Source organism: Protopterus annectens, chromosome 1.part1, assembly GCF_019279795.1.
Source record: "Protopterus annectens isolate FY-2018-M chromosome 1.part1, PAN1.0, whole genome shotgun sequence".
NCBI lineage: Eukaryota > Metazoa > Chordata > Ceratodontiformes > Protopteridae > Protopterus > Protopterus annectens.
The window spans coordinates 15,040,354-15,060,601 of record NC_056726.1 but is presented as its reverse complement, the minus strand read 5'-3'; the positions used below and the strand labels follow the sequence as shown (position 1 = coordinate 15,060,601).

At 37.5% G+C, this 20,248-nt stretch overlaps 1 protein-coding gene across 3 annotated transcripts in view; it reads left to right on the top strand.

Moving 5' to 3' along the window:
• The window catches only part of PDZD2 (PDZ domain containing 2), a 2,738,687-nt gene that overhangs the window by 1,932,557 nt on the left and 785,882 nt on the right, over window positions 1-20,248 (top strand). For all 3 annotated transcript variants that reach the window (XM_044073368.1, XM_044073377.1, XM_044073386.1), the window contains one exon: window positions 5,470-5,602. In XM_044073368.1, the coding sequence (XP_043929303.1) occupies window positions 5,470-5,602 (133 nt within the window). The remainder of the gene's footprint in view (window positions 1-5,469; window positions 5,603-20,248) is intronic.

The window sequence follows — 20,248 nt, the reverse complement described above, 5'->3', positions numbered from 1 at the left end:
GACCTTCTACAGTCTATTTCTTTCAATGATCTTAATATGTCTGTCTATCTCTAGTAAATCAAGCAACTCTTCTCTTAGCTTATTTTCTTCTAAACTGGGGGCACATGTTTTGTTCTCCATTTCCTGAGGGTATTCTATAGAAAGTTCTATAGCATCTTCCTGTGGCACATTCTCTTCAATTTCATCCTGTGTCATCTGTTGCTTTGTCATATGGGAACCCACTGGCCTATCACTCCTCAACATTGACAGTGTCAGAGTTGCCACAGTTTCTTATTCCTTCCCTTGCTGTCCAATTTCAAGTGAACATTTATACTGGTTTCCTGTGGAAGGCTCCAGAATATCTTCATATGGCAAATGACCAGTTGCTTCCCATTCCACTAGTTTCTCCTTAATTTGGATGTCCATTGCTTTATCCTGCTGTGGTGCTTTCTGAGATGGACTTTCTGCACTGAATGCTTCACTTTGCAGGTACTCCATAACCTCAATTTCTGTTTCTTTTACTTCTCCATTGCTAATCTTCTTTTCTACTTTTCCTCTTTGTCTTCTTATTTTTTGTATTGTAAATTTTTCCATATCTGAATTCCTTTGCCTGTATTTCTCTCCAAATATCTGTGGTGCTGCTCTTTTTGTATTGATTAATTTTGCTTGCTCCTTTGCATAAATATTACACCATATTAAATCTCTTTTTCTTTCCCATCGACATATTTCTTCTTCAGATGTCTCCTGATCTTCCTGTTTCTCCTTGTTTTGGGGACTCGTTCCATCATGCTGTGATATAGCCTGTGTTAAACATTCTACACAAAATCCTTCACTTCACAGGCATTCCATAACTTCAACTTCTATTGTTTTAGCATCTACTTTAGTAATCTTTTCTACATTCCCCGTTTATGATTTTTTTTTATTATGAAATTTTCTATATCTGCATGCCTTTGCCTGTATTTCTCTTAGAATATCTTTGGGGCTGTCTTTTTTGTATTGATCAATTTGGCTTTCGAGTTTGCATAAATATTACACCATATCAAATCTCTCTTTCTCATGTCCATATTTCTTTTTTATACTTTTCAAAAATCTCTAGGTTTTGTTGTTTATATTCTTGCACTTCCTCAGATGCTTCTTTATGCAAACAGATCAAAATTTCTTGGTCTATATAACGTTTTTCACAATTCTGTTGTATTAGTGAACACAAATTTTTATTTGAAGCTCCTGACAGTTTTTCTTGTGGAAGTATTTTTCTTTCCTCTAATTTCTGTCTGAATCTTTTTGTATAGCTTGTGTCTGGAAATTCTGTTTTTTTTTTTTTTTTTTTTTGCATAATAGCAACAATACATAATTTCTTTCTTATCCTCAATAGTCTACTTTATCATCCTTATGGCTGTTCTTTGGCCTATCAGTTTTTGTGATCTTAAGGCTTTGCATTTAAAATCCAAGTAAGTCCACATCATCTTAGAGTATTTCTTCTGCTCTGTGGGCATTAATCTCAGAGTTAGTATATATAAGTAGCAGGGATGTGGGATTCATAGCCCCCACTTCAAATGGTGCAGGGAGAAGCAAGGCCTCCCTGCAAAAAGTAATTAAGAGATGTAGCAGCAAGCTTTAACATTTAATCCATTTTTGTTTCAGTAGCAGTTTATTATTTGAAGTGTTAAGGCACAGAAAACCGGGTCTCACGTTTCTGATTGGTAGTCCCTTATCTTGCGTCTTTCAGGACTGATACAACAAAAGAGAGTAAAACTTTGAGTAAGAGATTAAAACACTCCTGAGTTTTCTTTCTGGTTATCTAGCTTGCTAGGATCACTTAGCACTGTAAAGGTGTCCTTTTATGGAAGACACAGAGTTATGCATAATTTGATATGAATTAGCATTTTAAAATAAAGAAAACTATGGAACACAGTACTATAGCAAGCTTGCTTTTAGCATATTAATTTGCTGTCACTGCACAGATGAACAACAGAAGCAGATAATCTGCACAGATTAACAACAGAAGCAGATAATCTGCACAGATTAACAGAAGCAAGTAATATCTATAGTACAATATATGCTGTGTGTTGTCATTCCTATAATAAAATGGATATTTAAATCATATACAGTGCTAACACAAGATGTGTAGAATCTTGAAATGGAGGAGCACAGTTTGTGTTTTTGATTCCTGTCTTTGCCACTTATCATCGGAGTGTTACCTACCAATACAGTACAAGTACACACCCCTGTATACTCTGTGTGCATGTGTGTGTGTGTGTGTGTGTGTGTGTGTGTGTGTGTGTGTGTGTGTGTGTGTGTGTGTGTGTGTGTGTGTGTGTGTGTGTGTCTATATACTGTAAAGTATACTTATTCTGAAGGTAGTTAAATGTGTCACTCTGGATTTATCAGTACATAGCATGTTCCATAAATTATGCACGGTGTTGGAATACGAAAAAGAACAGAGACAGATGCTATATAAACTAAAATACGACTTTGTGTCCTGCAGTGGTTAAAAAAGGGGATAATTAAAGTATAGACTTGTCTTTATTCACTGACATTTATATATGCCTGTACTTAAAAAGGAATGTGTTTTCTTTAGCAGCAGCTGGTGATGCTGTGTCATATATGTGCCATGCTTGTGTAGTGATATGTATAAAATATTTAAACTAACACCTCCTCACCTTTTAGTAAAGGCCGTTGGAAGGTATTTTGTAAAGCAGCAGAGTCATTTCTAAAGTCCATGTCATTTGAGGGGTGCACTTGGTGAATTGCAGATATGTTAGCACAATGTCAGAATTTATCACATATATTTCATTTACTGAAAGAGGAAGATTGACCATTAAGCCGTCGGTTTTGTACAGTGGTTAAGCTGAAGATGAGACTTGGTGCCTAGTACTCATAAAATGGCAAGAAAATCATGTTATACCATTAAATTTAGTAATTAAAGCAAGACTAATGCTAAATACAGGGCATTGCTTACACACACAGCAGCAAATATGCTACTGCTTAAAGTAATAAAATGTAGCATCTAAGCGCTGAATGAATACAGTAATTGTATAGCTGCTCTAAAGAAATGACGGAAATGCCACAAATGCCTGGAATCAATGTAGAGGTTCCCACATGTCAAACCTCTAAATTCAAGTCTTTGTCCCCTATGTTTTCCTTGTGATAAAAAAACAGATTTAACATTTACAGCACAACACAGCTATAGGTTTGAGCAGTCTCAGAATGCTAAAGAGACAATTCTCAACAGCACATCTGTAGTGGACGTTAGCCAGTTATGCCTATTTATGAACATGTCAGGGATTCATTTGATTACTTAAAGAGGAAATAGTAGTGAGTATCTGTGGTGAAGGATAGAACAAAATCTTACTTCTCAGATCTTTCAGCCTTTACATTTTGACCAAACTTTTGAAATTTTCAACTTTCACAGGGGGTCCCTCACTAACTTATGACGGGATTGTTATGCAGAGCATAAGACTTGGTGAGAGAGACACCAGCAACGTACAAGGCATGTTCCTACTCATAGTATTACTCTTGCAAGTAGCTACTAGTTACATTAATAGAGCATGTATTGTCCTAGTGGCTAGCCTAGCATCACTAATACTGCAGTTTCACACTACCTAGGTGGGTCAATGTGGCAGCTGTTTGTACACCCATAGTAGTTAGTTACTATTGCCAAGTGGTTAACAGTGTTTCCCATCCAAAATTGTCAGATTAACCATTTGCATTTGTGTATTGCTCTAGTTGCTTCCAAACCAAACAGTAAAAAGGACACGCAGACAAACCAGTTTAGTTTTGCTGGGTCTTTCTTGTAGTTTTTACTAAAGTCTTCACTGTGTGATACCTCAAACCTCCTGTAGTGGAAGCTCATGGGATATATGCAGATTACCCTTGAGGACATATCAGTGTTTTATAAAAGTTTCTGATTGCTCGTGACCTTTTAATTTCACTTTTTTAAGCCCGTACTGGTTCTCTCGGGTTAATAATGCACCAGGATGATGTTTGGGAAAGACTAGCTACTCTAGTGCTCAGGAAATGTGGAGACATGCGCAACTGCGTCTGTTTTGTTATTATGATATATCTTTTTATGTTGTGGATTTTATGGTACATTTGTACTTTCATTCATTTAATCTTTCAGATTTTGAGATGTGGTTTGTCCTGTTCAGGACCACTGATGGAGCCACAGGCAGAGTTAGCCACAGAACTTAGTGGGCATAAGGCAGAGAACTAACCCTGAAAGGGACACTAATTCACTGCAGGATGTACACACACACACACACACACACACACACACACACACACACACACACACACACACACACACACACACACACACACACACACACACCCACTCCCACTCCCACACACACTCCCTTTTGGAGAAGTTACCAATTCACCTATTGCATGTTTGAAATGTGAAAGAAAACCAGAGAACCTGGCGAAATTCAAGCAAAAAACAAAAGGGCATGTAGACTCTGCACTGAAAAAACTCCACCTGAGAATCAAAACAGTGTCGCAGCAGGTAGTGTTGTCACCTCACAGTAAGAGCTTCCCTGGTTTGATTATTGGCTGAGGTGTCTTTTGTGAAGAGTCTGCATGTCCTCCCTACTTTTGCTGGGTTTCCTCTGAGTGCTCCAGTTTCCTAAAACACCACTCCACAAACCAACTCACCAAAGATAAAAGAACACACAGACAACTGGAGAAATGGTCACCATCCACTTTTACTGTGTTCCTAGTACTTCGGCATCAAGCCTTCCAGGGAATAATTACTCACAAGAATGGTACAGTTTATGTACATTTCACTACATTCATTATTAAATTTAATTATACAATAATTGATTAATTAATTAATTAATCAGTGAGTCAAGAAAATTTGAAGTGCATCAACAACACTTAAAATGCACCAATGCTCCAGTTTCCTCCCACATTTCAAAGGCATGCAGTAGGTGGATTGAATAGTCTAAACTGGCCATAGGTGTGCATGTGAGTGTGTAGTGTGGAAGAACTTCTGTGGCAGGGCTAGCCACCCGGCTGTGTAAACCTTGGCTCTAGATGATTGTGACTGTTGAAGTGACACCCTGACCCCCTGTACAAAAATGGGAAAAAGGGGGTGTGGATGGAAAGGAATCAAAGCAGAGAAGCAAGGACTTTAAGCTATTTAATTTTTTTTTGCAAGTTTGTACCAAGATAATTGACCTTTTTAGTATAATTTTTTTTAAAGTTCTTGCTAAAAACAGTACCATTTAAATTCATTGTGTAGACTTGTTTTGTATTGCAAAAACTGTTGGTTATGAGCATATGCAGGGTAAACAAGCTTATGTAAGATAAATAGAGTAGAAAATACATGTTTTTTCTTTATATTTATTATATGAGTATGTTGTAGTTCATAGAGTTGTATTTTACTGATAAATCTTAGGTCTGCAAACCCAGACAAGTGAAAAAAAATCCTTTTGCCTGTTTATCAGATTATCACAACAAAGAATGATCCCGTTGCATTTCTTGTTTTAGGGACGGAAGACTGAAGTCTGGTGATGAGCTGCTGATGATTAATGGGCAGTCACTGGTTGGCCTTTCACATCAGGAGGCAGTGGCTATTCTTCGATCTGCAGCTGGACTGGTGCAGCTGGTGGTTGCCAGCAGGGTATGTGTTTTACAGAGCCTGAAACATGCAATTACATGCACTCCATAGTTTTGTTTGACATCCAAAATGCAAGACTGCTGCTTATACTTCTCTTTAAAAAAACAAATTACTGGGAAGCACATTAACCAAGAACTAGGCTTTTTTACTGATTTATGTCTCAAATATACTTTATCATGAGCTGACTAAATGTTATAATCTAATATCATTTTTTGCAGTAGGTATGCAGTCACTAATTTTGTAGTTTAGAGTAAGTTCCAAACACCTTTGGATTTCATATGAAACAATAACATTAAAATACCTTGTTTGATCCTCAGAATGGAGGAGTTTTTGTTGTTACATTTGACTGAATCCCTGTAAATGTTTCTGTTAATGTCATTCGTATTATTTTCATTTGTTTCTTTGATTAGGTTAGTACCATTTCTTAGCTTGTCCTTTTGTCAAGTATGAGGTTATCTAACCACGATTTGATGTCCTGGTTTACAGTCTTCTTACAGATGGTGGAATTCCACTGTGTGGTTAAAGCAAGGCAGCGGCCTATGCACCTGAGCTCTGAGAGGATGTCAGTGCCGCCCACATGCACACCTTGTGATGATGTTTGAATAGTTAATAAATCTGGGGTAAAAACCGTGAGCCATCTGACCACAGACCATTTGATGTGTGTATTTAGAAATACTAAGTGACCTGAAGTACAGTATGATTTAATATCTACTGGGCTCCAGTCAGAAATGGTTGGAGTGGTTAATAGAGAGAGGAGATGGTCATGTTTAAACTGGCAAAAACAATAAGTTGACCTGGAAGTTTAGTCAATTTGAATAAGAAAATGTTGACATAAAAGGGTTCAGTGAGCATAACTGGTTGAACAGTGGAAAGAGGCATATTTTTTTTCCAGTTGTAGTGTACGTTTTGGAGTAAACCAAGAAGAGGACTGCACAAGCTGATGGAAAGAATACTTCAGGAAACAGTTGCCTAACACTAGCTGGATTTTAGGACAGCTGTGGATATTAAAGTCACCCAGCAGAATGCAGCTGTGGACCTTTAGGGAGAGAGCTGTACTGTTCATAATCAGAGCCATAACCATCTTGTACAGTACCCAGTCTCATTCCCTTCACATCTAAGTTGAGGGGCCTAAAATAAAAATCTGTTCCCCAGCCTAATGTTCCCCAGTTAAAGAATAGGTCAGGTCCATTTCTTTTTTCCCCATCTGCTCTCCAACATCTGAGGAGCCAAGATAAAGTATCCATCTTTTTTGCTAATGTTGGATTACACAGAGCTGTAGCCATGCCTCTTCTTCAAGAGGAGCAAAAAAATCCTTTCCCTTTACATCTTAGCAAGCTCCAAGCTCCAAATGTTATAAGTGGCATGCTACAGCTGCTTAAAAAAATCGCATTGCTGAAATTACATTAAACCACACATGAAAGCTGTACCAGTATTCAGATCAGAACGTACTGAGGATTGTGCTCCCTGATATCTTCCAATCGGGGTAGCTGACCCCTTTACACCACCGTTACCGCTCTCCTGTTCAGAATATTCTCACTTCCTGTTACTGAAGAGGGATAAGAAATATACAAAGTACCAAGTGTACACTTAAGTTTATCCCAAGTAAGGCATTCATGTAAGACCCAGTTTTGTTCCTTAGGACATAAAATTGTTGAGAAGATAAGTACTTTGTACTCAGTAGTTTGAAAACTAGACATAGGACACTACCACTTACAAAATGTCATAGTTCATTGATGACTGCAGTCATGTGTTTGTTAATATCATCACCTTCAAATGAAGAGACTTTTCTAAGTGAGTCCTTGTACTGATGGTGGCTACAGAAATCCCTTTAGAACCACATTTGGTGACATACATAAGGTTATTTGTTGATGCATTTATGGTGACGGAATGGGAGATACTTTAATGGCAGTTTTGAGGGTTCCCATCAAGTAGATCCCTTAACATGCATTCTTATATTTTTGTTTTGCTTTAGAGAAGGTGGGATTGCAATATGAGAGGGTGGGGTTAGCATAATAGATAGATGGGTTGCAAACTGGCTAAAGGACAGAACCCATAAAGTTAAAATCGCTGGAGCAATGTCAGACTCAAAGCCAGTCACAAGTGGTGTCCCACAGGGATCTGTCCTGGGATCCCTCTTGTTCGGCATTTATTTCTCAGATGTTAAAGCAAACATGGGAGGGCTGTGGCTGACAAAGTTCGCAGATGACTGCAAACTAGGCGCCATAGTCGATACACCAGCAGACACACACATCCTACAAAAAGGCCTCACAGAAACGGACAACTGGTGCCGGAGTCACGGCCTTAAACTAAATGCCAAAAAATGTATAGTCATCCCCTTTGGGAAAAACAAAGTACCCACAAATTATCACATAGACAGCAACCCACTGAGTATGGAAAAAGTAATCAGAGACCTAGGGACCCAAGTCGACAACGACCTCTCATTTGACACCCACGTTGCCAAAGTGGTTAGAAAAACATTCTACCTTGCACACCTCATCATGAAGGGATTCACATCCAGATCCACGGATGTCATTGTACCCCTATATTCCTCCCTCATCAGACCCATGATTGAGTACAATGTCCCATTTGATATGTACCTCACCCGGCATTTGCAACAGCTGGAGAGACCACAAAAGTACCTCACCAAGAGGATCAAGGGTCTCCAACATATGTCTTATTCTGCCAGACTAAAGAAACTTCAGCTCTATTCAGTAGCATACCGCCTGCTCAGAGGTGATCTCTGCCTGACGTACAAGGCCATGTCCAATCAGGATCTGATGGACATGCTCCACCTCAAAAAATCCAAGTGCATCAGGACCACGAGAGCTAAAGACATAAACCTCGGCACAAGTATGAATAGGACATGCTGGAGGGATAGATTCATAACCCAGAGGCTTCCCATGCTTTGGAACAAGATCCCAGTTTGTAGTAGGCAGAGCCCCTCACTGACTCTCTTCAAGAGAAATCTTGATGAGTGGATGGGAGATCGTAAGTTTACCCCAGGGGTCACATCTGTGTCACTGCTAGACAGGGGCACAGTAAACTCATTCTATTATATAAGGGGACCTTCATTGTGTCACTACTAGACAGAGGCACAGTATTCTAAATTTATTCTGTACATTTTTTGTACCATTTCATGGGGTGGCAAAAGCCACATCACTATGGCTAGGCTTACAAATGCCCCAGGGCAGATAGCCTAGTACTATACTATAAAACTATGAAACTATGAAACTATAGAGGGTAGAGCCCTGACTGTGACAGGGGGAAGAGAGAACTGACTAGGCTTATTAGCCTGTTTTCTTCTTTTCATTGAGAGAGTTGGGAATAATGTGCTGAAGGGGGTGGCATGCTCCTTGAAGCCCTATTAAAGACAGAACTCCAGAGCTGCAGCTGGATGAAGCATATGGTCAGGTTTAGAAGACATTTCCTACCACTGGGCTTAGCCTAGGGCGCAAGACATTCTTAGACCATGCCATACTGCAGGCAGTAACCAATAGATGCAACTCCACATGCACAAGGGAGGGGGTGGTAGGCCTACAACATAACAAAACCTACTACCTCTGCTTACAGTTGTGGCAGTTCTCTGGTCCAGTCACCTTTCACACAGCCTTGGTCACCATCTTGCAGTGAAGGTGAAAGCTGGTTACAGTATATACATAGTTTAGTGATGATTGTGGACTCATGAGGGAAAGCTGCACCCCCAGCAAATGATGCATATGCCCAGTCCTGATGGGACATTGCTCCCTAAGGGATTGAAACAAGTGAAAAAGTAAAATAAAAGAAGTCATTAAAATAAAATTCCACATTATGGAACCACAAAAGTAATAGTGAAAAGAGATACCAGAAGAGCCAGTTCCGTTGAAATAAAGGGATAAAGCCCTGACTAGGTTTGCCTTCATATGTGCGTTTTGCACACGGGTGAATGACAGATGTTCGAAAGGACGTTTGCAAAAGTTGAATGAAAAATGCTTCAAATGTGCAATGAGCGAATGCACAGTGACATTCGCTCATTGCAGATTCGGCATTTTGGGTGCAGATTGCACTATAGTGGGGATCGGAAAATGGACCCTTTCCCCACTGTAGTGCGATCTCGGAGTTAGTATATTAAAGTAGGGGGGTGTGGGGGTGCAGGAGGGCTTGCCCCCCTGCATTACAGTTCGTATTTGACTTTTGTGTTTGAAAATCAGCAAATCTGCTTTTCGATTTGCAGATTTTCAAAAAACAGAAACTGTCACGGTTTTGTCTTTTGTGCTTTGGATTCGTTCATATGAGCACTCGCACATATGTGTTTCAGCTATGTAAAGGTAAACCCCCTGACTATAGCCCAGGCCTCCTGAGTTTAATTAGTGGTTTTGGTATCTAGTGAAAAATGGGTGTTCCCATTCTTGGAAGGATGTGGCGTCAGCCACACAGTGCTGAAATCACTCAAAGAAGAGGTCACTGTGATCCTCAGTGCTAATGTAGAAAGCACATTTCCCTAGGCTAGAGGTGGGCCATTACAAGTACCCTCACTACCATGATGCTGGTGAAGGGTACAAAGCAACCTCCCAACTGCACTACTGTGATTCTGTGAGAGTTCATGGGTAAGGAAATCAATGGGCTATGTTCACTCTGGAGAGGCTTGATGCCAAGAAGGCAAAATGGCAAAAATCAGATAAAAAAGGGGGTATAAAGACAATATGAAAGGAAGGGCAAGGCCACCAGCATATATCTCAGTTGCCTCAGGTGGGGCTTAAATGTCCCTGAAAGAGGGACATGTAAACCAAAAGTATAATGGCTGGAGTGCAGGGGACTTCTCTCCTAAGTATTCTATTTACCATAGAAGATTAATGTTACCAACATTCCACTGAATGTAATATTAGACTCAGACCAGTGATGACTTAACACATACCACCACAGAGTATAGTTTATGCAGAGTTTAATGTATAGCAGTCTGAATTCTGTACTGAATTCAACTTTTGATTAAAGAACTATTCCACTCCTAATCTCCTACATGGCAATAAGCATTCCCAGTTTTGTAAGCTCTCTAAATTCCCTTTTACTGACAACATTAAGCTTGAAAATCTTATAGTAATGTCCAATATCAAAGACTTTAATTTCTGAGACTGGCTTAAGTTTTATTTATTTTGTTTGTTTATTTAATTTACATTCATTCAAAGAAGGGATGCTGTGATATACCAACCAGTTGAGTTTACTAGTATGATTGCAAAGATTACAAAGAAATGTTGTAAACTGATCAGAATCCTTTGGACCATTAGAATCAGAGTCCAAAGTTATTGTAATTTAAGTCTAATGATAGAGCATACACTAAAAATGTAGCTCTTTCCAAAAATACATATTTAACATTAGGAAATAAATCCCTAGTAGCATTCTTGGACCATGGAATCACACAACTGATAATAAAAATAGCTAACATCTTGAAGTGTTGTTGGACACTAAAATTGTATTTATCTAGCCCCTTTTGTTAACTAGTAGTTCCAAGAACCTAGTCTTGGATCTAATGAAAATGTAAGTGCCTCATTATTCTGAGTCTAATGAACAAAATTAAAGGTCTGATTAAAATTGTAAACCTATAACCTCAGGGAGGGGTATTACCTCCTGGTATATCTCTCAGCCTGCAGACATTGAAAATCAGTACACAGGCCGTTAAAAAGTAGATACATCCTACCAAAAATCTGGACATCTAATTTGCATAACATTTAAATACCAGATAGCATGAGTCTTCCTGTTTTCAGTACAAATGTGGGATATTACTCAGAAGAACATGTTTAAAAAAGAGAAAGTGACTGCATGATGGAAAAATATGAGCATATTAACAAAGGGAAAGTTTAAAATCTGTAAATTTTAAAGAACTGTATTGCAAAATTCTACCACTATTATTTTTTTATTTTTGCTTCAGAAAAAGGGAGACTGCAAGATATGTGTCCTCTTTCTTTAAATTATTGGTGACACTATTGTGTTGGTTATGTAGTGTTTGTTTTCTATATACTAAGTAGATTCAAAAAGCAGATGTGATGGGTCTTAACAAGTGTGTGAAGGGGTAAATCAAGCCTAAAAATAGGGGCATACCTCCAAAAATAGGTAAATTATGTGCAGAGGTAAATCAGGCCGAAAACAGAAATGCTCCTCTAAAACAGGGACAGTTGAGAAGTCTACCTTCCAGATTATTTGAGGTTCCCTTCCTTCACCAAAATAGAAATACCTGATTCTCGTTGCTTATAACAAAGAGAGAGAGAGATAACAGACGAAGGCTTAAAAATAGGAGTAAAGTTAAACAGTATGCTTTAAGCACATTTACTGCTCTAAAAAGTGAAAAATGCATTCCTTATAACGTAGCCCCTGCAGCTTTTAACATCTTACAGTATGAGTAGCAGTCAAGTTTAAGTTGTTATTGTCAATATATGTCAAACCCAAAAACTTCATATTGCCGTCTGCTGGAATCTCATCTACATTGTTTGATACTCTGGTCAGTTTAACTCAATCTACCTTTGACCTATAATCATCGAAAATTGTGTTTTTGCTTAGCTTAAACATGCACCGATGCACTGAGTTGCACTGCTGTGTCATTTAACGATTCATAGTCATCCACATTTCCAGAAGGACAGCATTTCATTACCCAAGAATTTATAAGACTGTGAGTCATACCACTGAGCAGCTGAAACAACTAATCAGTGGAATACCCACCACTTGCGTTACATAAGACCACACACAGGCAGCGATACCTCTCCTAAACATATACACGTTTGTATTCCCAATAACCATTCACTGATGGCCCCACTGACACCCTGTCCTAGTACTCTTGAGCACACACACACTGGCTTGCAGACACACAAACATATATACTCCCATTGGCTCACACCATGGCTTGCCTACATTGGCAAACAGTACAGGGGGAAGTAACACTTTTACCATGCCAGACTGTCACCACTGAAATATGTAGGTATGATGGGAGGACTGCCACACATACTTATGCATTTTAGAATCTCTGAAGCTGCATGTTTAGAATTAAATTTTTGTCAGGCATAGGATAAATTTATGTCCCTGGTGCAACAGATTATGAGATTTTGATGTATACAGCCTATGCCAAGTATCCAGTGGCAAATATCTTTGAGTCTGGAAAAATATATTTGGAAGAGAGAACTAAACAGATTAGCAGGCCGATTTGAAAAAGTGTACCAGATTGAGATTGCACTTTTCACCATATTCTTGTTAACAGAAACAGAAAACCTTTGGCTACTCAAATTAGGTTGTCTATGTGAAGCAACTTAATGTAATCTTTGAAAGATCAACAAGGGACACAGGTATAATGATCTGCATTTTTTAATGTAGTAAATTATTTTTTAAACAAAAAAAAATTGTTATTGAATTATTACATATGACATAGGCAATCATATATTTATATAAATGAAAACAAGCCGTGTTGATATATTTTAAGTTGCAGACATTATACGTCACATATGATCTTCTATACAGTCATTATCAGTCAAACATTACATAGCTCATTCAATTCCCGCCTTCCCTTAAACCTCATTCCTCCTCCAAAACATTATTCTGCATGTATTGCTTGCACAATCCCCTTTTTCCATGTAATTTGCTTCAACTGTTTTTGAAAGATCCCACTTCCAAATCTTTTATCTCGGTTACTATATTCACTAATTCTAAAATGGTTAGTTTAGATTTTGATTTCTATTTTCTAGTAATTGCTTTTTTTGGCAGCCACCAGAATTAAACTTAGCAAGGTTTTGCTATGTCTAGGCAATTCAGATCTTGTATCACAGCAAAAAAAAAAAAAATCATTAGTTATACCAATTTGCTTATCCCGTAGTTCTGACAGAGAAGTCTGCAGTAAATTTTTTAAGTCTGCCAACTCATTATACTCCCAAAAATAAGTTCCCAGTTATCTCTTTTTCCCAATCACACCTCCAGCATTTGCAATCTACCTGAGGAAAAAATCTCTAGAGTCTGCTTGAGGTATAAAAATACCTATACAAACACTTTCACGCAAAAATATTAAATCCTCTGGACTATGTTGCATATTTGGGAGCCATATATATATCCTCCCATTGTTTCTTTGTGAATTGCTTATCCAGTGTGTCTTCCAAATCCTCTCTGACCTCCTCTGATTGATTCCTATAGTTATCATGCAGTATTCTCTGTGTCCTACTAATTATTTTTTTACAGCAGCTTCTCTTCTAGATTCAACTAAAAGCTCTAGCAGTGGTGTTCTTTCACTTAGGATCCCCGTTATACTTTTCTCTTTGTCTGTACTCTGATATCAATCCTTGATAGGGAAGGCAGTCTCTAGCCTGCAGTCCAAACATATTCTTGGCCACTTTCCATTCTATTACCTTTCCTTCTCTAATTATTTGTGCCCAATACATTGGTTCCTTTGACAGTTTTCTCCAGTAAATTACAACCCCCTCTTGCTTATTCTCTGTACCTTTAATTGCAGTCATCCCTGTTGGCAGAATCTGCTTTCTCCATTTCAGCATTGGCTTAGTCCTTAAAATACTTTCTGCTACTTTGTGAATATAATATTCTGTGTGGTTATTGTTATTCTCCTTAAGGATCACCATCCAAAATCCCAGTCTTTTCTTATCTCTCGAGCTTCCTCTTTCTTTCATCATTATGCCTTTCCACTTTGAATTATAGCTTTCTTCTTGTGCTATGTATAGAACTCTTAATGATGTAGCTCTGAAATATCCATTCAAATCATGCAATCCCAACCACCTTGTTCTATTGGAAGGACCAATTTATCCCACTTGACTCTTCCCCTCACAGATAAAATCCATCATCTCTATTAATTGCCATCCAAAACTTCTCCTCTGGTTAATAAAAATATTCCTAACCTGTGTATTAAACTAATGGGACTAAAAACATTTTCACCGCTTGAATCTTCCTATCCATATCCATAAAACGGAGCTTTCAGTTTCTCAGTTTTTATATTATCTTCTTAGTTTCTTCCTGCATATTCTTAGCAGCCATAACAGAATCTTTTTTAACCTATACTCCTAAGTACTTCATTTTATCATGTCCTCATAAATGTGGATATTTCTGAACCAATTTACGTATGGTTACATAGTTTACAGCTATTGCCTTTGTTTTATCTTCAGTAATTTTGTATCCCAAAAAGACTTGAAACAGTCTCAGAATGTTCCACAAGACTGAAATGTCCTTTTCTAGGTTTATCTGGTACAAATAATGTCATATGCAAATAACGCCAACTTTCCTTGATTACCACACCAATTACATCCTTGATTTTACAAGTCTCTGAATTTCTTTGCCAATGGTTCTGTATATAACACAAATAAAGGGAAAGAGGACATCCCTGCCTGGTTCTTCTGTTTAAACAAAACTTAGCAGAGAGGGATTCCTCCCACACATACACACGCTTTGATTTTCACCTCTGAGCCCTCATTCATCCTCCTAATTAACCTTATTATTCTGTCAGGGAATACAAATGCTTCCATTGCCCTGCTCATAAAGTCCCAGCTTACTCTGTCGAATGCTTTCTCTGCATCAAGACCCACCAACAACAGTGGTATTTTCTTGCATCCTGCTTCCCTCTGGATCATCATTGTTCTGTTAATGCTGTCAAATGTTTCCCTTCCCTCCACAAAACCACATTGATCCATGTCTATCGGTTTTGGCAATACCTCTGTCATTCTTTTAGCTGTTATAGACATAAACACTTTATAATCGTAGTTTAGAATCAAAATGGGCCTATATGAAGCTGGATGTAATGGATCTTTACCATCCTTAGGTTTTATAGCAACCATAGCAACCACAGCTTTCTTCCAGAATGTTGGTATTTCTCCTCCTTTTAAAATATCGTTAAACAAAATCTTTCTTTAGGGTCCCATTCAGAAGCTCGACTTTTCAGAAAGTTTAACCTTATATGGTCGAGACCATATGACTGACTTTCTGAAATTTCAAACCTTTTGAATGGAGATCACGGTACAGTGGAGATAGGGGAATTTATCTTTTCCCCACTGTAGTGTGATCTTGGAGTTGGTATATATAATATACAGGGGGTGTAAGGGTGAAGCTCCCCACATGGGGAGTGCAGGGGGGCAAGCCCCCCTGCAAAAATGTAGACTTTTGCTGTTTTCTGAAGTTCAACTTTCTGAAAAGTCAATCATGTGGTATTGGCTATATGAAATTCAACTTTTTGAACAGTCGAGCTTCTGAATGGGTTATGATCTTTATCACTTTCTTCCCTACTAGCTTCTAGACTCACAGGGACACCATCTCTTCCTGTAGATTTTTTATACATCACCATTTTTATCTCATCTCCTCCTATCTGTTAATAATTGAGCCTCATCTACCTCTAATATTGTCATATTTAATTTTTCCTAAATGCTTCCATTTATACTATTTCTTGATTTCCACATTTCTATGCTTTATGCAGATTTTCATAGAATTTCCAAAATATTTCTAATACCTCTACAGAATCTCTGGTTATTTTCCTTGTTATAGGCTCCCTAAGCTTGGGAACAACCCTTTCTACTTTCTGTAGCTTGAGCCATTATGCTAAAAGCTTTTGTGCTCTATAGTTATTATCAAAAAACAGTTGCTTAACAGCAATATTTCTAAACTTATCCATATTATCCATGAATCCCTTAGTTGCTCTTATGCACGCTGCAGTTGTACCTCTTCTTGTTCTGTGAGATTCCCCCTATTCCACAAAACTTTAAACTTTTTCAGCCCTTCTAAATGATTCTAATTACTCCTTAAACATATTTATTTTATTTTTATTTATTTAATATTTGTTTACTGGGAAAGTCCGACTGGACACAAGTCCTTTTTCAGTGAAGGCCCAGGGAGGAAATCTCCAATTATAAGTAGTATTACATATTACAGTAAGCAGATATTAGTTTATACAATTAAAGGTAATAAAGCACATTTTTATACAAGTAATAATAGTTATTTACAATAAAGCAAGCAGATTGTTAACAAAGGTAAAAAGAATACATGGTGAGATACATAGGAAAAATAGTTTGGTGGCTAAGATAACTAAAAGTAAACTTTGCGACGTTCACATACATCTATTTGTATTTTATATCGACCCTATTTTTAAACTGCACTTTCATTTTATCCCACTTCCTAGCTATATTATTTGAAGAAATTATTATTTTCTTTAATAACTCCCAAATAGTTTCCACTACCAGTTCCTTAAATTCTTCTCTGTTTAACAGATAGGTGGGGTCTCACTTTTATTTCATTATCCTACATCTGTATTTTCATTATTATTGACGCATGATATGAGATCGTTATTCCATTCCCCACCTAAAAGTTGAAAGAACCTAAAAGTAATATTCCCTGCTGAAAGCTGATTATTTCCCTCAGAATTTTCTTAAACGCCATTATAGCAGTTTTTAAGTGGAATATATATTCATGCCAATGTAATCTTCCTCCCTTGCCAGTCGCTGTTACTACTACAAATTCACCATTATTAGCTTTTTCCCTCTTGTATCACTATTGGACCTCCTTTAGCAATTAATATAAGTAGTCTCCCTTTCCTTTATCCCAGTTATTCCCTTGAATAACTGTCCTGAAATCCTTTCTTTATTAAATTCACATGCTTAGTCCTTTCCAAATGTGCCTCCTGTAGCATAGTTATTTGCACTCTGCATTTCTTAATATAGTTCACTAATCTTTGTGAGACCATTCACTTTCGAAGATAGTATGGAAAGCATTGCCTTTATGATAAGAAATTATGTATAACAGCTTTTTTAATGTCTAGTTTCAGGGTCAATATTAAATCAGCGAACGCTTAAAAAAGCGAATGCTGATTTATCGACCCCATGTAAGCGAAAGCTTACAATCCTGAACACTTAGAACAGCGATTTTTTTCCCAGGGAAAAAAAAACGCTGTTCCAAAAAAGAAAAAAAAAATGTAAAACATTACATAAAGTGGGGGGCTTCACCCCATACACCCCCCTTAAATATATTAACTCCAAGATCGCACAACAGTGACAAAAGCGGCAAAATAATGGAGGCGGCCAAGCAATTTCTTTCTCAAGGAAAGAATTTGCTTATATGCCGTTTCGTGCTTTCAAGTTCGATCAAGACGCATTCAAAAGACTGTCTTCGATCATATAATAGGGAACCTTGTTTCAGCTTTTGTGTTACATGCATACAATAATGCTTAGCAGGACATCATTTATCCAGTTGTTTTTTGTCATATCCATTTGAACCTATGTCACATCTTACAAGAATTTTTGTTTTAATGAAAACTCTCAAAAAATAAAAACAAAAACAAACCTCGAACATCCCCATAACTTATTAACGAAATACAAACACACAAAACTATGTACATCTTCAAAATGATGTGTAACCCTCCTAATAAGAACAGTTGTCCCAGACTGACAGCTACACTCACAGGCTTGAATTAATCTATAATGAATGTTATCCAAGATAAGACACATGGCACAGCCTGTACTTCAACTTACACTAAATGCTTGTCTGTTTTTGTCTTATCTTTATTCCTCTCCCAGATGTAGAAAACAACTGGAATGTTTTCAGAAAACATTATCTTTTGGCAACTGAAAAACAAGTATTCTGTTTTTTATCGCCCTTATCAGCTTTCCTCCATAGAAACATGAGAACCAGATACACAGTTCCCTTCAGCTATAAGCATCTCATATTACACTGCGAACAGTTATTTGCTAAAAGAAAACTTAGTACATTCAGTGTTCTCTTAGTTACTTGTTTCCACTTAAAACTTGGGGTTAGATGAAGCCAAGGGACTTAATCCTATTGTTCCCCTATGCAAAAGTAAGAAAAAAAGTATCAGTTTTATGTATATCATGGTATGTATTTGTTTGCAATATGTTCCTCACCTCAGCAATCCAGGATTACAGACTGTTCTCTTAAACATGCTTTTCTCCGGGCTTTCTTCTTTTTGATTTTTCTTTTTTTACATTGCAATGCCTACATTTCTTAAAACTAACCAAGAAGAAAGAAAAAAGTAGAAGAAAAAAAAGGGCACTTGTTTACTTCATTATCCCTATAACATACGAAAATAACTGAAAATGTTATACTGTACAACATGCAGTATATGTCATGTTTTATAAAAATAATATTTTATAAAATTACTGTTAAGTGAAAAAATTGTTTTAGTTACATTTTTTGTTTCTTCCTCCTTCCCTCCTTAATGTTTTTCGAAACATTAATGACATGAAGTAGGGCATACACTTTGGAGTCCCCTACAAGTTTAACAAAGTACAAAAAAATCCAGTATTTCTCGGTGTTTCTTGTTCAGCTATTATTTCACTGATGTGATTGATGCTTTGTAATCCCACATTTATTCATTATTTTCTCTGTTGCTGGTTTTCTTCCTTTTGATCTGCATTTCCCAACTGTGGTTCATTTCCAATGTACTCTTTGAGCTTTATTATCAGAAATATAAGAAGCAGAGTCCCCTTCTGTTTGATAGCTCACTTTTTCTTGGACAAACTTTTATATTTCCTCCTTAGCATGTTGTGAATCAAAAAATGACTTTGATCCTCCTAGAAAAAAATTCCTGAAGACAATTGAATGTAGCAGCTTGAATCTCACACCTGCCGCTCATCATTCCCTGATTGGTGGGATAAATGTACTCCATATGTCTCCATCTTTTGGTACTATGTCCTTCTGACACACTTTTGTCAGAATCAATTCCTTCTACTGGTAGGATTGCATCTTTACACTTGGAAGTCTTGGTTGCTTTCCCACAGCCAAGTTTTGAGCATTCTCACAATGTGCCCTTTCAATTAACAACTCCCACTGTGGAATACCAGTCCAGTTGCTTATTTGTGCTTTCATAAAATTAATACAGTCTGTTCCTTCCAGCTTCTAAGGTACAGCAGAAAATCTCAGGTTTTTCCCTATGTGCTCTGTCCTCTAATTCTACCAATTTTGAAACATCTCTTCTTGAGCACTGTCATACTCAGCCAGCATTTTCTTCATTTTGACCTCGGATTTTTTGCAGTTATATCAGCTCATCTAAATATCTCTTTAAAGCTTCTTCCACTTTTCCAGCCTTTTGTTATTTGAGTTGATATACTCCTTAAGTGTTTCACTCAGCTCTGACCACATTTGATTTTTTTTCTCTCTAGATTACTGGAAGCCAGATCTTGCACCAAAGCTGGAGCTTGAACTGACTTTTGCTGAAGAGCTGCAGGATTATTCACAGCGAGTGTTTTCTCTTCGCCTTTTGTGGCTAACTTTCTTCAGGTTCTCAAAACTTTCCTCTTTGCTGGTATCCAGGCAGTGCACTTACTAGCCAGTAACTGAAATGTACCCAAAAAGACAAATTCACTCTTTCTTGATTTTCTGTTTTCCACTGGGAGAGCTGAAGTAAAGCTGTTACTCAGCATTCAGCCATCTCGGAAATCTGATTTTTTTTTTATTTCTTAATATAAATTACAAAATTTTCACTAGGTGTCTAAGTATGAGACATTTGGAAGCCTTAAAGAGTATTGTTCATTTTTATAGTATGAGTTTCTGCAAAACAGGGAAGTATCTGAGATAACAATGCTGCCTCAGGGTTTTACTTGGGCTATACATCAAGATCATAATAAGGGTGTTTCCAGAGTTAATTATGATACTAACAAGGCATTTGATTTGATAATTAGCTCTTTTATTTTTAGTGTAATTAACTAA